This window comes from Prionailurus viverrinus, chromosome B2 (assembly GCF_022837055.1).
Source record: "Prionailurus viverrinus isolate Anna chromosome B2, UM_Priviv_1.0, whole genome shotgun sequence".
In the NCBI taxonomy this organism is placed as follows: Eukaryota; Metazoa; Chordata; class Mammalia; order Carnivora; family Felidae; genus Prionailurus; species Prionailurus viverrinus.
In genome coordinates, this window is record NC_062565.1 from 107,706,763 (window position 1) to 107,732,112 (window position 25,350).

Consider the following 25,350-nt stretch of genomic DNA (forward strand, 5'->3'; position numbering starts at 1 on the left):
CTGAGGGATTGGTTGTAATAATTCCATTTTCATTCATGATTTTATCTATTTGGGTCATCTCCCTTTTCTTTTTGAGAAGCCTGGCTAGAGGTTTGTCAATTTTGTTTATTTTTTCAAAAAACCAACTCTTGGTTTCGTTGATCTGCTCTACAGTTTTTTTAGTTTCTATATTGTTTATTTCTGCTCTGATCTTTATTATTTCTCTTCTTCTGCTGGGCTTAGGCTGCCTTTGCTGTTCTGCTTCTAGTTCCTTTAGGTGTGCTGTTAGATTTTGTATTTGGGATTTTTCTTGTTTCTTGAGATAGGCCTGGATTGCAATGTATTTTCCTCTCAGGACTGCCTTTGCTGCATCCCAAAGCGTTTGGATTGTTGTATTTTCATTTTCGTTTGTTTCCATATATTTTTTAATTTCTTCTCTAATTGCCTGGTTGACCCACTCATTCGTTAGTAGGGTGTTCTTTAACCTCCATGCTTTTGGAGGTTTTCCAGACTTTTTTCTGTGGTTGATTTCAAGCTTCATAGCATTGTGGTCTGAAAGTAAGCATGGTATAATTTCAATTCTTGTAAACTTATGAAGGGCTGTTTTGTGACCCAGTATATGATCTATCTTGGAGAATGTTCCATGTGCACTTGAGAAGAAAGTATATTCTGTTGCTTTGGGATGCAGAGTTCTAAATATATCTGTCAAGTCCATCTGATCCAATGTCTCATTCAGGGCCCTTGTTTCTTTATTGACCATGTGTCTAGATGATCTATCCATTTCTGTAAGTGGTGTATTAAAGTCCCCTGCAATTACCACATTCTTATCAATAAGGTTGCTTATGTTTATGAGTAATTGTTTTATATATTTGGGGGCTCCGGTATTTGGTGCATAGACATTGATAATTGTTAGCTCTTCCTGATGGATAGACCCTGTAACTATTATATAATGTCCTTCTTCATCTCTTGTTACAGCCTTTAATTTAAAGTCTAGTTTGTCTGATATAAGTATGGCTACTCCAGCTTTCTTTTGGCTTCCAGTCGCATGATAAATAGTTCTCCATCCCCTCACTCTCAATCTAAAGGTGTCCTCAGGTCTAAAATGAGTCTCTTGTAGACAGCAAATAGATGGGTCTTGTTTTTTTATCCATTCTGATACCCTATGTCTTTTGGTTGGCGCATTTAATCCATTTACATTCAGTGTTATTATAGAAAGATACGGGTTTAGAGTCATTGTGATGTCTGTATGTTTTATGCTTATAGTGATGTCTCTGGGACTTTGTCTCACAGGGTCCCCCTTAGGATCTCTTGTAGGGCTGGTTTAGTGGTGACAAATTCCTTCAGTTTTTGTTTGTTTGGGAAGACCTTTATCTCTCCTTCTATTCTAAATGACAGACTTGCTGGATAAAGGATTCTTGGCTGCATATTTTTTCTGTCTAGCACCCTGAAAATCTCGTGCCAATTCTTTCTGGCCTGCCAAGTTTCAAAAGAGAGATCAGTCACGAGTCTTATAGGTCTCCCTTTATATGTGAGGGCACGTTTACCCCTTGCTGCTTTCAGAATTTTCTCTTTATCCTTGTATTTTGCCAGTTTCACTATGATATGTCGTGCAGAAGATCGATTCAAGTTACGTCTGAGGGGAGTTCTCTGTGCCTCTTGGATTTCAATGCCTTTTTCCTTCCCCAGTTCAGGGAAGTTCTCAGCTATGATTTCTTCAAGTACCCCTTCAGCACCTTTCCCTCTCTCTTCCTCCTCTGGGATACCAATTATGCGTATATTATTTCTTTTTAGTGTATCACTTAATTCTCTAATTTTCCCCTCATACTCCTGGATTTTTTTATCTTTTTCTCAGCTTCCTCTTTTTCCTTAACTTTATCTTCTAGTTCACCTATTCTCTCCTCTGCCTCTTCAAGCTGAGCTGTGGTGGTTTCCATTTTGTTATGTATTTCGTTTAAAGCGTTTTTCAGCTCCTCGTGACTGTTCCTTAGTCCCTTGATCTCTGTAGCAAGAGATTCTCTGCTGTCCTGTATACTGTTTTCAAGCCCAGCGATTAATTTTATGACTATTATTCTAAATTCACTTTCTGTTATATTATTTAAATCCTTTTTGATCAGCTCATTAGCTGTTGTTATTTCCTGGAGATTCTTCTGAGGGGAGTTCTTCCGCTTGGTCATTTTGGATAGTCCCTGGCGTGGTGAGGACCTGCAGGGCACTTCCCCTGTGCTGTGGTGTATAACTGGAGTTGGTGGGCGGGGCCGCAGTCAGACCTGATGTCTGCCCCCAGCCCACTGCTGGGGCCACAGTCAGACTGGTGTGTGCCTTCTCTTCCCCTCTCCTAGGGGTGGGATTCACTGTGGGGTGGTGTGGCTCGTCTGGGCTACTTGCACCCGCCAGGCTTGTGATGCTGGGGATCTGGCGTATTAGCTGGGGTGGGTAGGCAAGGTGCTCGGGGGCAGGAGGGGCAGGCTTAGATCGCTTCTCCTTAGGTGATCCACTTCAGGAGGGGCCCTGTGGCAGCGGGAGGGAGTCAGATCCGCTGCGGGAGGTTTGGCTCCGCCGAAGCGCAGAGTTGGGTGTTTGCGCGGAGCAAGTTCCCTGGCAGGAACCGGTTCCCTTTGGGATTTCGGCTGGGGGATGGGCGGGGGAAATGGCGCTGGCGAGCGCCTTTGTTCCCCACCAAACTGAGCTCTGTTGTCAGGGGGCTCAGCAGTTCTCCCTCCCTTTGTCCTCCAGCCTTCCCGCTTTCCGAGCAGAGCTGTTAATTTATGACCTCCCAGACGCTAAGTCGCGCTTGCTGTCGGAACACAGTCCGCCCGGCCCCTCCGCTTTTGCAAGCCAGACTCGGGGGCTCTGCTTGGCCGGCGAGCCGCCCCTCCGCCCCGGCTCCCTCCCGCCAGTCCGTGGAGCGCGCACCGCCTCGCCGCCCTTCCTACCCTCTTCTGTGGGCCTCTCGTCTGCGTTTGGCTCCGGCGACTCTGTTCTGCTAATCCTCTGGCGGTTTTCTGGGTTATTTAGGCAGGTGTAGATGGAATCTAAGTGATCAGCAGGACGTGCGGTGAGCCCAGCGTCCTCCTAAGCCGCCATCTTGCCGCAACTCTCCTTTGTATTTCTGTAGTGTCAGTTCTTTCTTTTTTCTTTCTTACTGGATTTACTTGGGTCGTTTTTTTCTTGATGAATGTGGCTAAAGGGTTATAATTGTTGGTTTCATTGGTCTCTTCTTTGTATTTCATTTATTTCTGCTGTGATTTTTATTATTTGCTTCCTTCTCTTAACCTTTGCTTTTCTTCTTCTTTTTCTAGTTCCTTTAGGTGTGAGATTAAGACTATTATTTGTTTCTGCAGTTAAGCCTGTATTGCTCTAAATTTCTCTTGGAACTGCTTTTGATGCAACCCAAAGATTTTGGACCATTGAATTTTCGTGTTCGTTTGTCTCCATGTATTTTTTTATTTCCTCTTTCGTTTCTTTGTTGAGCCATTGGCTGTTTAGCAGCATGTTGTTTAGCATCCATGTGTTTTTGTTTTTTTCTAGTTTTTTTTTTTTTTTTGGTCTTGTGTTTAACTTCTAGTTCCATATTGTTGTGGCCAGAAAAGATGCATGATAAGATTCTAATCTTTTTAAACTAATTGCGATTTGTTTTGTGGCCTAACATGTGATCTGTCCTGGAGAATGTTCCATGTGCCCTTGAAAAGAATGTGTCTTCTGATGTTTTGGAATGGAATGTACTGTATATGTCTGTTGAGTCTATCTGATCTAATGTGTAATTTAAAGACACTGTTTCCATATTGATTTTCTGTCTGGATAATGTATTCATTGATATAAGTGGGGTGTTAAATTCCCATGCTATACTGTCAATTTTTCCCTTTATGTCTGTTAATATTTGCCTTATGGTTTAAGGGCTCCAATGTTGGGTGCTTAGATATGTACAATTATTGTGTTTTGCTGGATTGATTCCTTTATCATTATGTAATGTCCTTTTTTTTTTAAATCTCTTGTTACAGTCTTTGTTTTAAAGTCTATTGTTTGATAGATGTATTGCTACTCTCATCTTTGTTTTTATTTGTATGGGATATCTTTTTCCATCCTTTCACTTTCATTGTCTGTATGTGTTTTTAGGTCTAAAGTGAGTCTCTTGTAGGCAACATATATGTAGGTCTTTTTTCTTTTTTTTTTTGCAGCCAGTATGGCAATTTAAAATTCTAAATCAAATCATGCTATTTATTACATGCTCAAGATTCTAGAGGATTGAGTTGAATTCCTTACTAAGCATTTCAGGCCCTTTGTAGCACAATGGAAAGAGCACAGGTTTTAACCTTTACTAGTTGTATGCTTGTGTTTTTCATTTGAGTTGTTAATTAAAAATGTTGAATTCTAATAAAAGGCTAGATGCTCAAGGAATGGTTGCTCTCTTATGCCATGTTCTCTAGCCCTTACACATTGGACCCATAGGATTGCACTTAATTCTCTGGATGTAGCTGGCCTGTTCTTTCTTGACACTTGCTCTAGTTTGTATGTGAAACAACCCCGTCCCAGGTCTGGTTAATTCTTACTCATCTTTCAGTATTACAGCTGGGTACCATTTCCATGTCAAGCTTTCCATGTCACTATTTAGGTAGAATCGATAACTTCCTCCTCTCTGTTCTCATGGTACACTCCATAAATCTTATTTGTGTGCCTTCTGAGGTTGCTTAAAAAAGAAAAAGTGGTCCTTGGCTATTTCAGCAAGTATATGGTTAGCTCTTTGAGAACAGATGTTCATCATCTCTGTATATCTGTGTCCTGCACAGTCACCTGCATGAGTACTAATCATCAGTTCCTTGGTAAATAATCTCCAAATAGCAGATATATACAAGTTAGGTATGGGAATAAGTGCTTATAACTAGATTTGTTTTCTGAAATAAGCATTAACCACTTTTCTTAGAAAATTTATTCTCAGTTGAAGAAAAAAATTCAGAGCAAGTATTTTATATAAACTTTTTTTTCCAGGATAACTTATAAGAACATGCCAACTGTGCACACTCATACACAGTGGTTTGTTTCTTGAAGATTTGGTGAAGATTAAATAACATGATCTTTCTACTGCCCCTGAGCAAAGTGTCTGACACATAGGAACCATTTAAAAAATTGGTCTTTGTTGTTGTTACAATCATTCATAGACCAGGTATTTGTATTTATCTTGTTCACCCAGATTTTTCTAAAATCTACATTCTTAATCAACTAAATTTGGCACTCCAGTTGTTGAGTAGTAGTTGAGTCCATGTGTCAGTAACAAACTAATTCCTAAGACAAATTACGATAGAACTGTCTCTACCAAATAGCCTTTGGCCATAAATATTAATCATAGATACTAACTGTATTAGAAGCTCTAGATCCCCAACTATCAGAATAGTAAAATACACTATAAGTAAGTCAGCAGTATTTTCTATAGTTGAAAATCTACAATTTCCACAAGTGTTTTCATTATAGTCTTGTACATTTAGAGGACACAGTTTATATTATACATGGTAATGGAACAAATGAGTAGATTTACCTATCCTGATTTTGTTTTGATTATTGAAGTCAAATAATTTGATATTTTGTTATTATGCAGGAAAAATTTTTTCAGAAAACACTTTTTGGGTAAGTTTTACCTAGAATTAAAAAATACTTAAAAACTCAAACTTACTAGAAAAAAATGAAAAGCACTGTTTGTTCTAACAAAATTTATTATGCAGTAATTACAAAGGTTAAAGACTCTTCCATCTCAAATAAAAATAACTGTTATAATTACACACATAATATAGTAGAGTGATTCCAGTAAGTATCACAGGAAATAGTGTATTTGCAAATTGGAGAGACAAATACTTTCTCATTCACAGTGTCTGACATAGGAAAGCCTGTTCACATAATGGTCTGTATAAGGTCATGCTCTTAGGAACAGTCCACACAGAGCTGTTGCCAACACTACTCTTTCAGAACGTGAAGTACCGGGCAAACCACTCCTGGCGCTGGGGATCGGGAGAAGCCACCGGGGAAGCTTCACTCTGAGGAGGACTGAATTCATAAAAAAAGAGAGACATGTAACCCAGCATTAAGCTGTTTTGCAAAACGAAGGGAAAAGCACAAAAAAACACCAGTGTAGATGACCACAAGTGGTTCCCTGCATTAGATGTGTTTTGTAGACCCCTCTACACTAGATTGGGTTCTCCACTCCATGAGAGTGTGAGAGTGCATCAGCAGCCCAGAGGAAGTCAGTTAAGGAGGAGCCACATCAAAACAATTACAAAAAATTACAAAAAACCCCCCAAAATCCAGACAGTTGAGAAAAATAATGTCACCTTCTTTGAATAAAGAAAATTCAGGAGGAATTGTCAGAAATAAGAATAAGATAACATTCCTCTTTTTCAGCACCTTTTCTTCTAGCTAATTAAAATTTCAGAATCTGACAGAAGCATTTGGTTTTTACAGATGTGTCCTCAAATATAACTAACTTAAGTAACTAAGCCATGGTACAGTATTTTTACTACATGTATATTTATATTGAACTATCATAATTCCATAAGCAAATACTCTAGGGGGAAAGGAGTACCATTCAGAAGCCAGTTTCCCCTCCATCTTCAAAGTTCAAATTTATACTTAATTCTAACTAAAGAGTCTTTGGGCTAGTTGAGAAAATAAAAGAATCCCTACCGTCTTTGGGGGAAATTACAAGGCACGCAACAATGTGTAATGGAAACTCCAGTAGTCATGTTCCTTGAGCTCATGCACATGCATCTTACTGATACCTGAACATACCCATGCACAAGGGAAAATAAGCAACACAAAATATTTAGCAGGAGACACATTCAAAACGTATTTGACTATTTTCATTCTTGCTATTTTTTTCTCTTTAAAATAATGTGTCATTAACTATGTAATCACTTACCCTAGAAAAAGATAGTCTACCTGTAAGGCTATTACTGGTGACACAGCTGAGATTTAGTAGGAATAAGTTAAACAGTAAATTTAAAGCAGCACAGAATCAGTAATAGTAAGGTAAACATTTACCAAAAACCAGTACTTTCTGACTTTATTTAATGGATAAACAATTGGGTTTCATTCAAATTCTCCTTGTGAATGCATTTAATCAAGTCCGAGTTTAACTTAAAATTGGAATGTCAATGGTAAAAATTTTTTTTATTTTTTGCTTACGTAGATCATGAAGTTTCCAGAGCTTAGATATATTTTATTTTGGCAGTAAGCATATATATTTGTAAATAAGCCTGGCAAACAAGACAGTGAAAAAATATAACAGAAATAAAAAATAATTTAAAGTTCTGTAATAAAGATGATTAGTGAAAAAATTGGCTACAATACTCAAAATGAAGCAATTATCCATAAATATTAAGAATTAGCACTTCTTTCAGTATATAGAAAAACTGACAAGAAATTTTAAAAAATCTTAAGAGCCAAAAAGAAGTTCTCTAGAGAAGTGATAAATATATTTTGAAAAGATTTCACAGTAATATGTTTTTTTCCCTAGGCTGTCCTTAAAGTAGTGAATTTCTGCAATGTAAGAAGGTAAATTTCTCAGGTTAAAAAAGAAAAGAGAAAAAAAATCATTGGTGAGACGGGGCTCACCTCAAAAATGTCTTGGGCTCTTTAGGTGGCACTGGCTGTGGAAGTGGTTTGCTGCTGTTGAACTCGGTATTGTGGACTGGAGAATTAGGAATGGGAGCCAGGCGGTTAGGATGTCCGTTGCCCACTCCACCAGATTCCAGAGCACTTAGATTGGGAACACTCACAAACCTGTTTGTTGGTGATTTATCATTCTTCTTCTTTTGCTGCATTAAAAATAATACATGTGAGGACAGTCCCTGTATAAGGACAAATGAGAAAATAGGAATAGTAGAAGATATAAATTTGGCATGGAAAATTTTCGGAAGCTTTACGTTAAATTGGGATGTTAAAATGAACCAGTGTCACCCAAAGTGTGGTCTGGGGATCCTTGGAGGTGTTCTTTATCTACATGGAATCCTCACAGACAGACATGCTCCTGGGCCAGAAAAGAATGAGGATTGGTGTTCATGGGGAGGGGAGGAGATGGAAAGAATGCCAAAGGGTAAAGAATACTGTGAGGAAATGGGGAAGGAGCAGGTCTTGAAGATACCACAAGGCTAAACGGATTTGGGCTCAAATTAGGAGAAGAAGGTATAAAGTTAAACAGTTTTAAAGAGATGTCCGTGAACTTTAGCCTTCTGTCAAAGGGAGGCAGTCCTTGTCTGGAAAAAAGAGGAAGTGAAAAAATACTTGGCACAGTAGTTTGAGACATATTCCACATTCCCACTTGAGACCCAAAGCTGCCTTACAAGAGAAAATTAAGTCTGCATAATTAAATCTCATTTCCCAGTTGGTAGTATCACTAATTGGCTCATAATCTTTTAAAGGCATTTAAAGGATATAAAACAAAAGTGATCCATCTTTTTTTATTTTCTAGTTGGTCTTTAAAATCAGATAGCAAGAGGAATATAATCACAGAGTATCAAAACCTATCAGTTTACAAATCATTAACTTAAGTCTCTATTTTATTCGCACTCATCTTGCTGTGCAGAATAAAAATTCACAAGTTGCAAGATATTTTTAATACTCCCATCTTTTACTAAATGTGTACTAGTTAAATTTATGAAATATTTTTCTGCAAAATGACTCGAGTGTTTAAAAAAAAAAGGCTAATTGGCCTTTTTCCTTTATTTACAAAGTAATATACTTGCTATCTACAGATTGCCCTCCGTCATATTCTGTCAGTCATGGAGTCTCTGACAAAGAGTCTTTAGCATAACTGAAAAAAGAAAGGATATCTTCTAGAATCACAATATTAGTGAAAGGTGAAGTCATTCAAAAATTAACAAAGATGTATTGTGTGCATTTTCTTGTTCTGGTCACCAGAGGGCATTAAATAAACCCATTTAAGGTTACTATTTGAAGAAATAAAAAATATTGTTATTATAAAAGTGTTATTGGTGTTATTATAAAAGTATTATTATAAAGTTCTACGGTAATGGTTTTATAGCTAAAACTGTAATTCCACAAAATATATTAGAAATATTTTCCTTTTTATTATCTTGTTTCAGCAAGTCTCATAATCTTGCTCTCTAATTGAAAGCTTATTTCATTCTAAATTATGGATTTAAAAACTGAAACTAACTGTATTAATTCATTCACCAATTATTTACTGAGAACCTTCAATGTGCCAGGCAGTATTTTAGGCTCTGAAGCTATATGCCTCCCTACTTTAGTCATTCTGTTTCATAAAACATTTAAGTCACTCTATGTTAAAGGTTTAAGTTTAAAGTTTGGAGCACTTTAACTTGTGAAGGAAGGATAGAATCCCATGTTCTTAACAGAGAAGTTCTTATGAGCTTTGAAAGCAAAAGTTTCTGGCTAAGGGCCTAATAGAAATTAGGCATGATGGGCAAATTAATTAAATCTGAATCAAAAGACAGCTTTACCACTAGTACTTTATTTCTATTACTGATGTCTTCCAGAAGATATAGAAGTTCCTGTGAAGCCAATATAATTATTTATTCTTATTTGCTTTATTCACTTTCCTGTGGTAGCTTATAGAATATGTGATGAAGTTTGCAACTGAACAAGTATTTATTGATTACCTACTATACCCAAAGCACTATGAGGGGAGCCATAGGAAGCTGGGGTACAAAGATGTGTAAGACTTAGCCATGTCCATCTCATTTGTCTACAAGGCTCTTCTATCTGTCCTAAGAGAGTAACAAAGATGGCCCAAAAAAATGGGTCATCTTCAATTTTAATTGTCATGAGAGGTCCTAAGACTGAGAGAAGTAAAGCCTTTTTCCAAAGACTGGTAGGCAACAAAATACATGTCCAATGCAACGTCCATTAAGATGGCAGGCCTTAGGCTTTACGTTAGGGAGAGCTGTTGTGTATACAGGGCTGGAGTACCTTTAGGATCCCACAGAGAATAGTGAACACCAAGAAAATGACAAGAAATTATCCTGAGGAGATTTAAAAGTTAGTTTTCTTTGGAGATACGAAAAACAAAATGGTAGAAACCAAGGGTTTATAATTAATAAAATGTTTTAAGGAATAAGAATTCTCAACAAAAATATTAGCCTCGTTCAGTGAAAATGTATACATAAAGAATTCATAGATTTCAGTCCTAAATATTAAATTGAAAACATTGTTTGTAAGCTTTATCCTATGCTGCTCTAAATATTAAAAATTTTTAAGCAAGTTTTAAACTACATCCCTATTTTATGGTGTTTACAGCACATACCTTAGTCAATGGATTAATAACACCAACAGAAGGGCTTGAGTTAAACATTTTGTTGAAGTTAGTTTCTCGATTGACTAATTCCAGCTGATAAAATTTATTATCCTCCTATGCAAAAGAATTATAAACGTCACTTAGACATTTTCTATTGAAAATTTAAAACTGTAATGTATAAATGCCATTCCATTCAAAATTTAATCTAAAAACCTGAAGATTTATATACCTTGTTCATCAAAGATTAAAAAAAAATTTTTTTAATGTTTATTTTTGAGAGAGAGAGCGAGCGAGCATGAGCAGGGGAGGGGCAGGAGAGAGGGAGGCACAGAATCCGAAGCAGGCTCCAGGCTCTGAGCTGTCAGCACAGAGCCCCACGCGAGGCTCACTCACAAACCGTGAGATTGTGACCTGAGCCAAAGTTGGACGCTTAACCGATTTGGCTACCCAGGCACCCCAAAGGTTTCTGAATCTGATTGCCAGTGTCTTAAGGACTGCTGGTGGGATGGTTATCAAAACCTTTCAATACCCTATGCTTTGAGACTCTTCTCTACCCTTTTTTTTAAAATTTTTTTAAAATATGGAACACTTCACGAATTTGCGTGTCATCCTTGCGCAGGGGCCATGCTAATCTTCTCTGTATCGTTCCAATTTTAGTATATGTGCTGCTGAAGCGAGCACCTTCTGTACCCTTTAATAACTTTTCCCTTCAAGATTGGATCGAAATGGTTTCCTTGGTCCCATCTCTATTCCAAACTGCTGGCTGTGCAGTTTGAACATGCTTAACTTACATTCATGGAGTTGTGTGCATGGTTTTGTTGTTTCTATAAAGGTGATACTGGTACAGCATTATCTTCAGTACTGCAAATACATTTCATCTTGCTTAATCTCCTTTCTGAAACCTCAATGTTCAGTTGACTTTTGAATAATACAGGTTTGAACTGTGTGGGTACATTTACACACTGATTTTTTTTTTATAAATACAGTACAGTACTGTAAATGTATCTTCATAGTGATATTTTTCTTTTCTAGCTTACTTTATTATAAGAATACAGTAATAATACATATACAAAATAAGTGTTAACTGACTTTGGTATCAGCAGGGCTTCCAGTCAACAGTAGTCTATTAGTAATTCAGTTTTGGGGGAATCCAGTTATGTGTGGATTTTCAACTGTGCACAGAGTTGGTGTCCCTAACCCCTGCATTATTCAAGGGTCAGCTGTATTACTGCAGTGGTAATCACTGACCAGAGAAACAGTGACGTACATAGAGATAAATCTTTGCCTTTCGCGTGACCAGTATATGTCAACTGAACAACTAAACTTTAGGAAATAAATACATGAGTGTGAAATGCAGGACTGTGCTCTAGTAGAACTAGATTCTTCATTCCCTTCTTAGTTACCACTACCTTTTGTATCATTAATCTCAGCCCACGTGCTTCAGAGTCCACAGAATCAGGGTATAGTGGAAAGCGTGTAGAACAACCCTTACCTGGATTCCTAGTCTGTCACCAACTAGGTGTTGCTTTGAGTTTGTTTTATTCTTTGAAGTCTGATACCTATCCTGTTGTGAGGATAAAATACAACTATATCTGTGATGTATGCTCACTAAGAACTGGAAAAGCTGTTTCTACCATGGATGAAATGTACTTAATATATTTGCTAATAACTTCATGTGTGGAATGTAATGTAACCAAAGCAATCTATGAGAGCTGTGCTCATGTTCACAATGCCTGGGAAATCTTGCCAATGTCTGCTCCTGGCTCCATAATGAACCCCAATCTATGACCTGCTGCTTTTGGCAGGAACTTCTAGTCCCAGCCAACAGGATAGCTTTCCTAGATGCTAACATAGATAAGTTAAAGAAAAAGGACTTCAGAAATAAATGCTTCTAGGCTATCTTTTCATGCTAATGTCCACAGTTTTCAGTTGAGGAGATCAGTGAGCCAATAGAGTGATTAGCATTCTATGTTTAGTTTTACTCTGAAAGATTTTTCTTTTTTAGTGATAGTAAAAAACAATAATTTAATTATGGATCAGAAGACTCTAAAATGTTTCATGAATTATGAAACATTTGTGTATTTCTTATTCTTGAAGAATAATAGCTTCAATGAAGGCAGTCTATTTATTGTTAAATCTGTGTTTTCTTCCCTGATGGACTGGTCAGAGACCCTAACACCTCAGTTTGGACCGAGACTCTCAAGAGAGAGCCTGAAGCCTTTCTTAGAACCCTAACAAAATGGAACCCTTTTCCCATGGAATATCCCTTTGGATCAGGGTAAGTTAACATGACTAACTGGAAGTATACGGTACAGGATGATGCATATGCATGTGTTGACTCTTTCCTATCCAACTCTAATTCTACATGAACAATATGTATATTGTTCATGTAGTATATTAGCTGTACATTGTATATAACTTCAAACATATATTAACTGTACATTGGCAATGACATATTATTTAAACATATGTCCTAAAAAAGACTCTTAAAAAATACTGAAAAGCACAATCCCTTTACCCTAATACCAAATTTAAAATTTTTAATTACTTTGTATTTCTTAATTCATGAACATTTTAATAAACTTTCAATCACAATGCATATAGTTTATACTTTCAATTTTCACTTAGCATTACTTAATACTTTTCCATGTTTTGCCAACCCACAGTCTATTGATTACTAACATGGTTACAACCTCCCCCTCTCCCCGCAAATCTTACAATTAGTTTCTTTATGACTTGGTCTCTTTCTGTAAGCATGGCTTTTAATTCTGTAATCATCTGTATATCTTCTGGTTTTGATTCTCTCATTAGATATTTTTCTTCCATTTCTTCTAGTCTGAAAACAAGAAACCTTTAGTTCATTGATAGGACTCAGACACATCCTTTTTAATACCTGCAGTTTTCAAAATAGTCCAGCTGAACACATAAAAAATTTAAAACCAAACTTCTTTCCTTAAAACTTTTCAGAATAACATGGTTGCCTCAATAGCTTATTAAAGCTATTAAAGCTAAAATAGCTTATTAAATAGCCTTATTAAAGGCTCTACAGGGTAGATGATGTTTATTAAAGACTTGGCAGGTTACTTTTGGAAGAATTCACTCATTGTAAGTCATTCAACAGTGTGTGGGATGAGGTGAGGTAAGTTCTGTAGAAGAAATGATATACTGAATAATACCTCTAAAAACAGGTTTGATGCTGGAATTGTAGGCTCACTATCAGGAGAACTTACCAAAATTATACTCCTGTGTGATGACATAAGGACTGGTAACATATCGAAAAGGGACAAGGGACAAGAAAAGATACAGAGGAAAGGGAAACAAAGGACACATATAATAACATCATTCTTTTCCAGTTTATGGGAAACTCAATTTAAAAATTCTGTATTATCAGCTAATACATTACACTGTAACAAAAGTACATCAGAGAATTTCATTTTTCCCTTTTTCTGCCCTGAATGAGACAAGAAGGCAACAGGACTGAATGCCACTGAAGACTCCAGGATAGAGGCCACCCTTTATGAGCAGAGGCTCCACAGACCATGCAGGGTCCAAAAATATAGGACAAGGCAGAATGAAGAGGATGCAAATGGAAACTGCTACAGAAGAAGTACTTTCAATTTTAGAAAATTTAAATAGAACGACTTAAAAATTCACTCCTTTGAAAATAAAAGGATAGAAATTAAGCTCAATAAAATCATGGTGGATGAAGACACACAGAAAAACTTATTCACTCAACAAATACTGAATAACTTCTAGACAATCTGTCTTCTAGGATTCTGTGATCTACTCCCACCCCCTAATTCTAAAGGGGTACAAGAATCTCTGTGTACTTTAGGAATTTTAGTAAACTCCTACACTAACTCACTCCAAGCTAAAGTTCTAATCTAGAGGGTTTAGGGAGGTGTGTGGGTGAAGGGAAGTGTGGGGTTAGGAAGGGGCAGTCTCAGAATCAGTTGGTCTTTGTCAGTTCAGTTTGAGGTTAGTTTCACTGTCTTTACTTTTGTTCTTTTGTGACCATGCAGACTGAGTGAAAGATGTGATTTCACTGGGCTCACATAAAGGGACTTGCATTTTATAGTGATACGGTGTTTTAAGGGCAACAGTTTTAAGAAGCTTGAGAAACAATAATCCAGTCAAGGAAAAAGGCATTGGGTTTAATACTGGAGTAGCCACAAGATGTCACTGTAGAACTTTATCATTAAACACAAAATACAAGATTTTTGAACTGCTTCCTGCAGCTAAACAAGAATACTTGGCAGTAAATGGTCACTAAAAAACTCAATTTAACACCTTATTTAAAACTATTATGGAAAAAAAAACCCAAAACAGAACAAAATTAAAAAAATAAAACTATTATGTCTATTGTTTTAGTTCTAGTACAATGAGAAGTTAAGGAAAAGTGAGTCTAAATCACTTACAACCCGTGACCCATCTTTTTTGCTCTGAGCCTCAATTCTAGTGTAAGTTCTCATTTAGGTAAAGCATGCTTTACCTACAAAACTGTCATCAGTTAATCCTCTCCACAAAATGACTTTCTCTCTCTCTCTCTCTCTCTCACACACACACACCTTTTAAAAGATACCTGGATATTAAAGGGAAAAAATAATTGATTAAATTGAAGAAACCATTCATATAAATATAAATGGGAAAGCATTAAAGGAGAGAACAAGTAAAATGATCTAGATTTAACTTGCAAATATAATTCCAGAATTACCAAGTCTTTCAAAATCCTAACAGGAAGAACCCTTGGTATTACTCTGATCCATTTCAAGCCAACGCTGGTCAACAATCTCTTTCTTCAGTTGCCCCTGTGAACTCTAGGCCAGCACTGCTTCCTAAAGACTAGGTGTGAACAACTGGTGGTACAAGAAATGATCTTAGTTTTATTCTCCTTTAATCTTTCTGGTCACAAGAAGGAAAAAAGTCACAGTTTTGTTCTATGTATCTTAAATGGCCTTTATAACATATGCTTATTACCCTACTTCATACCACTTGGGCAGGCCTGCAGCATCAAATAGTAGCTAGGATCTAATAACATTGTTGTATTTCAACAGAATTTACATTTGTATAATTATAGCCTAGCTTCTATTTATTTATTTACTTATTTTTAAAGTTTATTTATTTTGAGAGAGAGAGAGAGAGAGACAGCATGAGGGGGGAGGGCCAAACAGCTCTGCACTGTCACAGCATGGAGCCCAATGTGGGGCTCAAACTCAAGAACCCACAAGAATGGTAAGGATGCTTGACCAAGTGAGCCATCCAGGTGCCCCAGCCTAACTTCTATTTAGAAAAATGGATACAGGGCGCCTAGGTGGCTCAGTTGGTTGAGCATCCAACTCCAGCTCAGGTCATGGTTTGTGGGTTCAAGCCCCCCGCTGGGCTCTGTGCTGACAGCTCAGAGCCTGGAGCCTGCTTCTGATTCTGTGTCTCCCCCTCTCTCTGCCCCTCCCCTGCTCACACTCTGTCTCTCAAAAATAAACGTTTAAAAAAAAAAGAAAAATGGATATGATTTTTCAGTAGTGATAATGGTTTTACTGCAGAAATAATCAAGTTTTCCTGTTAAATTTTTTAAGTTATAATGAGTCAATTAAAAATATGAAAACCGTATCAAAGGTAGCTGGTAGCCAGAAATGACCAAATTCTGAAAGGTTAATAAAGCCTGGGAAACACTGCCTTGAGGGGAAATGTACAAGTTTGTATAGTCTTTTACTCAAAATACAGACTCACATTAAAAGTAATACTGAGAACAGAAGACTATGGGGGAGGAGAAGGGGGAAAAAAAAGTTAAGGGAGAGAGCCAAATCATAAGAGACTCTTAAAAACTGAGAATAAACTGAGGGTTGATGGGGGGTGGGGAGGGTGGGTGATGGGCATTGAGGAGGGCACCTGTTGGGAGGAGCACTGGGTGTTGTATAGAAACCAATTTGACAATAAATTTCATATTAAAAAAATTTTTAAAAATTAAAAAAAGTAATACTAGAGAAAACAGAAGTAAAACATATATAATTACTAATTAGGTCACTGTTGGATTCTCCCCAGGCATGCATGCCCTGATTTTTTTTTGGTTCTGGGAATATATAGGTCAATGTCTAGGGTTCATGAACAACACAAACCAAAAATATGAATACATAAAAAAGCTGTATAAAACATATAAAAAACTTTTCAAGGTGGCAGTACTCCTATGCTTTATAAAAATAATTGACAAAGTCAGCAAATTGAGATTATAGGCCAAACAGTATTGCCACACATATATTTTAGAATTTTAACTATATAAAAATAAACTCTATTATACCATCCTTCTCTACAGTTTAAGGAAAGGAAATACAATAATTGAAGAAGTTTAATGTTGAGCCTTTGTTTCCCCATAATTTATGGGCACAGACTATCTCCTTACCTCACAAAACTTATGAACACAACCTGAATGGTAATTTAAAAATCAAACAACAACAACAAAAGATGATTAGAGTAGTATAGATAAAAGAACTCTTTTATCAACAACTTTTAAAGAGTGGTAATTCCAATATGGTGGAGTGTTTTTTCAATTAGGAATTACTTACCTACTTAAAGGCCCCATACAGAAAACTCAATGCTTCCCCCAAGAAGAAACTCCTTTTGTTTCAGTACAGTGAGAAGTTAATGTAAACTAGACAATCAATAATAATCTCTGAACTCCCCTTTTTGCATAATAAAGATGTCATGACCCCATCCACGTTCTATATAGATTTAGATTTGGCTTAAAGTTCTTTAAAACAGCCATTCTCTCATTTGTTCCTAAAACAAACAAAAACTATGACATATTAGACACAAGGGTTTTACTACTATCCCACTCAGGAAAATAAAATAGTTTCTATAGAGTATCAGAAAATCTAAGACTTGAGTACCTAGCACTAGAGAGGGGGTTTTCTAGTAATCATTCCATAACTACAGAACTCATCACCATTTCTACAATGTTTAGAGGGTACCTTTCCATTCTTTAAATTTCCATTCCTCTCTTCCCTGAAGTCCAAACAGGGTTTGGGGCAGGAACAGAAATAAAGCTTCCAGCTGCTCGAGAGGCCCTTCCACTTCAGGCTTCAGCCTGACCCATAATGCTGCAGCCCTTCCACTACCACCCACTTCTATGATTCCACAGGGCTTTTCCAATTTCAAAGACTTAAAGTTAGAATGCAGTTGATTAGGAACTTCAGTAAGGTGTCCATAGTCCTTTGCAACAGGCTAAGAATAGTTCAAATGTTGTCCCCCCAGCTCCTTAACCTGGAATGCAGTCTCCCTGCTCATCACCACTGATGAAGGCATTCAGCAGATCCAAGCACACTGCATTTAAGGATATGGGGCAGAAATATCTCAATTGTCTAAAATTGTGCTTTCCAGGGGTGCCTGGGTGGCTCAGTTGGTTAATTGTCTGACTTTGGCTCAGGTCATGATGATCTTGCGATTTGTGAGTTCGAGCGTCGCATCGGGCTCTGTGTCAACAGCTGAAAGCCTGAAGCCTGCTTCGGATCCTGTGTTTCCCTCTGTCTCTATCCCTCCCCTGCTTGCAAACTCTGTCTGTCTCTGTCTCTCTCAAAAAAACAAAAACAAGAAACTGTGCTTTCCCAATATGGTAGCCACTAGTCCATACGTGGCTATTTACATTTATATTAATTAAAATGAAATTAAAAATTCAATTCCTTGGTGGCACTAGCCACAATTCAAATGGTCAACAGCCATTGTGGCTAGTAACAACTGTACTGGGCAGAGCAGATACAGGACATTTTCGTTATCATAGAAAAATCTGGGCAGCCCTGGTCTAAATACATTTATTTGAGTGTGTGTTTGGTTTCAACTAAAAGAGTAAATACCTAAACTAGAGACTAATTGTATGATAGCAGTTTTCTGGTGGAAAAAGAAATACAGTTGGTTAACATGGATCTAGCTGAAGTATAAAACAAGTGGTAGACCTGGAAAAGCAGATCAAATATTTGACTCATGAGTAATACTAATTCAATTAAAAATTACCATAATTAGCAAAACTAAGGTATTTACTATCTACTGAAAATTCCTAATGTGTAAAACCATATAAAACAGAATAAAGTAGAAACAAATCTTTAATCTTTGTAAATTAACATTCCTAAGGAGACAGGACACATGGATAGACACAGGTTATTTTTGTGAGCATGTTTTTTCAGACTGTGAAGAGGGAGATACCAGAATTTCAGTCTCTGCCCAATGAGTAACACTGAGGCCAGGAGAAGGGAAAGCCAAGAGTGGGGTTTACTGTAACTAATTTTTGCAAAATGCCTAAGGTGATGGATGCACTCTTCTACATGGAAGATACCTGAGCTCTTACTGTAGCTCAAAAGGATTTAAATATTACCTCCAAAACCAGGAAACACCAGAAATCATCGTGACTGGGAAAATGATCTCACAGGTCTCCTCATCATTTCAAGTATAACTTCATAATGTGATAAATGTTAGAATTCTCAAAAAATGCATTCAGGAAACATTCAAGTGCCTGCTAATGCGAAAATCCTGTGTGTCCATTGCAGAGTACCTCACTTGAGAAGCCACCACTGAAGTAAATGCCAACAACTGGGGTCTGTTTTTTGTTTCAGCTGAAGTGAATGTGGTTGTATATGTTACATATATGTAACAAAAGCAACTATGAAGCTTAATCGGTTAAATGAATAAAATGTGAGGAGATATTTAGATGGGGATAGGTAATCAGGTAGTAACAACAGATTATTCTAGACTGTAGAGGAAACGTAACAGAATCTCAGAAGGAAACTGTCAGTGTGGTGGACACAGGTGGATAAGGCACAGTGACACTAGGAGTTTAAGTTTCACTTTGAGACTAAGGTTAACGGGATTAGTCACTATTTTGACTTTACTGAACTATGTGGAGATATTTACATATTTTTATTCAGCATTTTATATTGACTGGAAGAAGACAGACTAAAGGTGAATAAACCATCTGCAGCAGCAGCAGTTTAGAGTAGATTAATTAATTCTAAAATAATTTAAGTTGGACCAGGGTTTAGGGCACAGAGATGGAGTGAATGTTATTTGCACATTGGCTATAAGAGTTTAGAAATGTGGAGAAAAGAGAAAAGCTATTAAATACTTTCTTAAAACATTAGGCAACAGTGATAAATCTTGGTTTTAACAATACTGGAGTTACTATGTATGAGTAGTAACTATCTGTGATGTTTAACTTGCACTAATTTTTCAAATCAGTATTAAATGTTTGTATGAATTCCAACAATCTCTCTGTAGAGTATAAGATATTTTTATAGTTTTTGCTCTTCCCCACCTCCAATACCCTGTAATCCACTCTCTAGATGGAAGTACTGTCATTAAAATTCTGTATTTGTTTTTCAAGATTTTTTGATATTTGTATATAAAATATGTATTATTAGTTTATGTATAGGATCATAATATTCCTTTTGGCCACAATATGCCCTTTGTATTTAATATTATATAATGGACATCTTTGGAGTTTTCACCATGGCATGTCGGTTCAAGATCCTGAGGGACAGGCTTTAGGCAAGGACTGTCCTAGCAGAACCAGAACAGTGGCAGCTGAGAAACAATCATTCAATTGCCTTATTCTCGTTAAATAAAATATCATACTGCAATTACCATCTGGAATATAGCACTTATGTTTTCTTTTTTAAGTTATCCCTTAATTAGATTTAAAAAGAATAGCTAATCTGAGGTTAGACACAGTCTCCTCAGTTTATGTCCCACATATGAATTTTCTTTAATATAATATGACTTACGACACTTGTAAAGCTGCATTTATTTCCTTGAGTAGCTCGTTAGTCTTATTAAAATCTGCCCGCATGATATTTTTCTCTCTGAGGTGGTCTGCTGTCATGACATCCAGCTCTTTTTCAAGTCTCTTGTTTAAATCTTGTTCATGCAACCTGTTTATTTTTGGTTAAGAAAATGTTATTCTGAAATCAAGCTTTCAAAACTTTCTATATTCTACAGATTTGAAATGGTTTTATGTATAATATAGAGAAAATTAATGGAAATAGCCTAAAATAACTTACTTTGCTCCTATCTTTGAGTTTGTTAAAGTTGTCTCCTTTAATGCTTTTTAAATTACATTTTATAAAGATTTTAGTTAATTGTATAGTTTCCAAAGTTAATGAGTACATACATATTATTCAAAATACCAACATTTTATCTATGTTCTAAATTACAGCCATCAACAAATAAAGGAGTGGTCTTCAATATCTACGAGAAGGCAGTCTAGTCATAAAAATAAGCATGTATTGCTAATTACTATTATAGCAGTCTTTCAGGTAACACTGTATATTCTGTCTGTTGTGATTAATGACATACCTCATCTGTTGGTTAGATTCACTTCGTATTCTGAGAATTTCTTTCCCCTTAAATTCCAATTCTTTGGTTAGGGCACTTATATTTTCATGAAGGTGCTGTACCTCCTTATCCAAGTCTGAGATGTGATGCTCTCTGTGCCTTAATTCCTCTTGTAGATCTGTTATTCTACACATATGTTCCTTACTCTGCAAAATACAAATAATTATTTTTTAAAGTAAGTTCTATGCGGAACTTGGACTCACAACCCCGAGATCAAGAATTGCATGCTCTACCAACTCGGCCAGCCAGGTACCCCTACAAATAATTCTTAAACGTATTCTAATATTTGCTTTCTGCATTTATCTAAAGGAAAGAAAATGACATACTGGAATGTCAAATGTAATGACACTGCTTCGAAAGCAAACTGCTGAAAAAAATCTAAAGGCTCTTCTTTTTCCATATATATATGAAGTGTTTATATGGATAATATCAGGGTGACAAGAGGCCCAAAAGACCATAAAATGCAATTTCCCACACATTTTACAGACAAGGAAACCAATACCCAAGAGATACCTGTTCAAGTAGGATGTATATGAATGGCAGAGCTCAAATTAGAATGCAGGGCTCCTACATACTCACCAAGTTATATGGGCTTACAGTAAAATACTGGCACCACTGTCCTTTAATCTAAAAATTCCCTGCATCTAGGGAGGCCATCCCGACACACACATATCATATGGTTTAGAAAGCAGACTTTGTCTACTTTGTGCTGATCTAACAGTTACCTTGTCTGAAAGATAAGCTCCCTTCCTTATTCCTAGAAGTCACTGTTTTTCACAATGTCTACTAGATATTGTCAATTTCAGTGTCAGCATAGTTGAAGATAGAACTTCCCTCCATGATTATAAGGTGGCTCATTTAAAACTTCATAGCAATGAAGAGAAAATTTGAGCTGATCATTTAACATAGCTAAAGACTAAAAAGTAAAAGTCTTAAGTCTAAAAAATAATGGACTTCATTACACTATGCCTAGAAATCCTTCCACCTGGATAGACATATATTCAAGATCATAAATTCTCTAATTAAAGGAAGTACACTTCATTAAAGAGCGAAGTTTAAAAAGCATAAATATTACCTGTGCTAGAGTGGTATGGAAATATCTTTTTTTTTTTTTTTGAGGACCTACTACTTCCATAGCTATGCTATCCAGCATGACTATTTAAATTCAAGTTTAAATGATTTAAAATTAAACAAAATTGAAAATCCTGGTCCTCGGTCACACTAGACATATTTGGCCCATGTGGCCAGTGACTACCACAGTAGATAGCAGATACAGAAGAGGTCCGCCTATAGACAATGCTGTTTTATGGTATTCTGTCTTTACTCTTTGTGTTATTCATATTTCATTGATCGCTTTCTCAGGATGCAAGTAAAATTCAATATATTCAATTAAAGAGTCATAAAATGTAATTTTATGACCAATATAATAAGTCAAATTACCTTATTTCCCTTTAAAAATAAAGCTCTTCAATATAGGTAGTAAATAGTAACTAATGTAAATACTAGTTATTACAAAATTTTCAGAAAATTGTGAACATTCAGATCTATCCACATTTAAGGAATCATCCCATAACATGTTCTTCTTTACCTGTCTTCTGCTAATATCTACGCTTCGTTCTAATTCCATTTTAGCAGCTGCCAATTCTTGATGATGACTGTGCCGTAACAAATCAATTGCAGCCGCATGTTGATGGTTTAGTTCTGATCGTAAGGAAGCTGGAATCCGAGGGAAAAAAGAGCTTTAGTATATTGAAAAATATTACTGATACTTTACGTAAAAATTATAAAAGTCACAGAATATTGTTTTTAAAATTAGGACACTTGTATATGCCCATTAAAATATCATAGACTGTCATAGAATGTCATGAATTTAAAGGTCATCCAGCTTTGATAAGAACAAGAAAATTTTCATCTGCTCAACAGATCAAGGAATTTCCATATATGCTTTTGAGTTTGGCAGTAAGGTGCTAATGGAAATGAAATATTTTTAACTTTTCTCATTCACTACTGGAATAACATCATTTTAGAGCTGAATAATACCACAACATATATTCATTTAGGAAGCAACTTCCCACCCAGGTAAGAATTCTTCCACAATATTTCTGAAAGATGTTAAGCACTGGCTGGTGAGTGCTCTTAGTGATTTGTAAATCATCATTTTTATTTGAATTTGAGATTATTTGATACAATCCACATTTACTGAATGTCAGGTACTATACTAAGGGAGAACAAAATATGACCCTGTTCTAATAACTGCACAGGCTACAGGGAAAGGCATCATGCCAGGGAATTAAGTGGAATATCAGAAATGAATAGGAGTTATAAGGAAAGCATAGCAGTGGAAGCACCATTTCCTAGGAGAAGGAAATTAGGAATGCTATCACAAAGGAACTGTCACAGGGCCTCAGTCTATAGCACTGAGTAGGGGTTCTCCAAGTGGAGAAAGAGAAAAGCATAAATGAGAAAGGGATAAGATATGCAAAAGCAGAGATAACTTAATTTATCAGGTAAACTATAGGAAGATGGTGTGGCAGAAGCCCACAGAACATGTGGTCATACTGGAAAGAAAATGGAGCCCAGTCTGAGAAAGTTGTAGCATAAAATGCTTTTTACTTTATGTTTAGGTTCATGGTTCTCAGTCTGGGATATGTGTGGCAGTATATCTGAGGGACTTTTAGCGTATACAATATCATCATCTGAAACATGAACTGTACTTAAAGATTTAGGGGAAAGTCATTACTTTCATGTTAATACAAAGGAGATGTGAGTAAAATGCAAATTATATATTCTAAAACTAAAACATAAGATGACTTCAAAGAAATGCTGTGCTTGTAGCTAGTCAATTTAGGCTCTTCCTGAGGCCTCCACATAGGGCATAAGTTTAGTCTCCCCTGGTATGAAGGGTGGCTTCAGTGGAAAAACTTGACAGGCAGTGAGGTGGTATATGGGAATCAGTGAAGGATTTAAAGTTGGGAAGTTACATGGTGAGATTTGAGTCTTACACAGATTAGCCAGACTGGAGTCTGAAGGATGAACTGAAGGAACAAAGATCAGCGAGAAGGTTATGACAATAACCCAGGTGAAAAATGATATGACTATGAAAAGTGGAGGAAATAACAGAATGTGGAAGCAAAAGAAAATAAGTTCTCCTAGCTTCCTGGCTTGGGCAACTGGGTAAACAGTGACACTCTTAGTTAAAATGGAAGGTACAGGAATGGCAATACACTTTGGACTTGAGAAAGATGGTAAGCTAATATTTAAAAATATAGAATATAATTTACAATATCTAACTTTCTAATATGCAATAAGAAATAGAAATCTAATTCACAAGGAAAGGAGTTCGGTCTCGAAATACATATTTGGAGTCACTAGCACAATAGACAGTAGTTGGAGCCATAGCTGTGAATCCAATCAACCGGGAAAAGCCTGAAGACTGAAAAACAGACCAAAAGGCTGGGGACTAAAGATTGGGAAACAGCCATATTTAACAGATGCATAGAAAACAGGAGCAGCAAGTGAAGATTCTTAAAAAGCAGAGGTCAGAATGCAGTGCGGTGAGTATATGATCATGGAGACCAATGGGAAAAGAAGATTCAAGAAGGTCAAAGAGGTCAAATGATGCAGACAGAGCAAATATGATGAGAGCTAGTGAGAATATATGAATTTGGAATTTCAAAGTTCAATGGTGACTTCAGGGACAGTAATTTCAATAGTATAAGGGGTGCAAAATGTAGACCTGAAGGATCCTGACAAAGGACTGGTACCTAGAATACATGAAGAACTCCCAAAACTCAACAGTAAAAATACAAACAATCCAGTTAGAAAAGATATACAGATGGCAAATGAATACCTGAAAACATGTTCAACATAAGTAGCCATTAGAGAAGTGCAAAGTAAAATTCACAATGAGGTAATACCACACTCCTATCTGAATGGCTAAAATACAAAACAGTGACATCAAATGCTGGTAAGGATGTGAAAGAAACTGTCACTCATTCATTGCTGGTGAGAATGTGAAAAGGTACAGCCACTCTGGAAAACAGTTTCTTAACTAAACCTACAATCATCATATGATCCAGCAACTCTACTCCTAGGCATTTATCTCAGAGAAATGAAAGCTTACTCTTACACAAAACTGAAAACACCAGATGTCCTTCAATGGGTAAAGAATAACAATTGTCCTTCAGCAATAAAAAGGGACAAACTATTGATACATACGACAACCTGGATGAATCTCCAGAGAATTATGCTGAGTGAAAAAAAAAACAATCACCAAAAGGTGATATGTTATTCCATTTATAACATTTTTTAAATGACAAAATAATAGAAATGGATAACAGATTAATGGTTACCAGGCATCAAAGGTGGGGAGGAAAGGGAAGTAGGTGTTGCTATAAATGGGATCCTCATGGTAATGGGAGTGTTCTGTGTCTTGACAGTATCAATGTCAGTATCCTGGTTGTGATATGAACTACAGTTTTGAAAGATGTTACCACTGGGGGAAACTGTCTAAAGTGTTCAGAGGATCTCTCTGTATTATTTCTTACATGCTCATATGAATCTATAACTATCTCAAAATAAAAAAGTTTAATTAAAATCACAAAAAGTCCTTTTGTCAACAAAGAGGTATTTAATCAAGTTTCAATGGACTAAACAATAGTGCTAACACTTGGCCTGTTTCTACTTCTTTTCATACAGTTGTGGAAAGTCTGTGCTTCCCTTGGGCCAGAATTCTCCAAAGG

The 25,350-nt window shown here is 36.5% G+C and overlaps 1 protein-coding gene and 1 non-coding gene across 7 annotated transcripts in view; both read right to left on the bottom strand.

The window, feature by feature from the left end:
• Positions 1 to 5,663: 5,663 nt before the first annotated feature.
• FAM184A (family with sequence similarity 184 member A) overlaps positions 5,664 to 25,350 on the bottom strand; it is a 129,492-nt gene continuing 109,805 nt past the window's right edge. For 2 of the 6 annotated variants that reach the window (XM_047859584.1, XM_047859588.1), the window contains exons 12-18: positions 22,197 to 22,324; positions 20,570 to 20,754; positions 19,999 to 20,145; positions 12,956 to 13,073; positions 10,247 to 10,351; positions 7,576 to 7,811; positions 5,664 to 6,009 (exon numbers count right to left, since the gene is read on the bottom strand). In XM_047859584.1, the coding sequence (XP_047715540.1) occupies positions 5,928 to 6,009; positions 7,576 to 7,811; positions 10,247 to 10,351; positions 12,956 to 13,073; positions 19,999 to 20,145; positions 20,570 to 20,754; positions 22,197 to 22,324 (1,001 nt within the window). In that variant the 3' untranslated portion in view covers positions 5,664 to 5,927. Of the gene's footprint in view, positions 6,741 to 7,575; positions 8,217 to 10,246; positions 10,352 to 12,955; positions 13,074 to 19,998; positions 20,146 to 20,569; positions 20,755 to 22,196; positions 22,325 to 25,350 lie in introns of those variants that run through there. The other 4 variants (XR_007152306.1, XM_047859585.1, XM_047859586.1 and 1 more) reach the window with 4 other exon arrangements.
• On the bottom strand, positions 10,812 to 10,918 carry LOC125166969 (U6 spliceosomal RNA). The gene has a single exon (XR_007152647.1). It is a non-coding gene; the product is annotated as a U6 spliceosomal RNA (small nuclear RNA).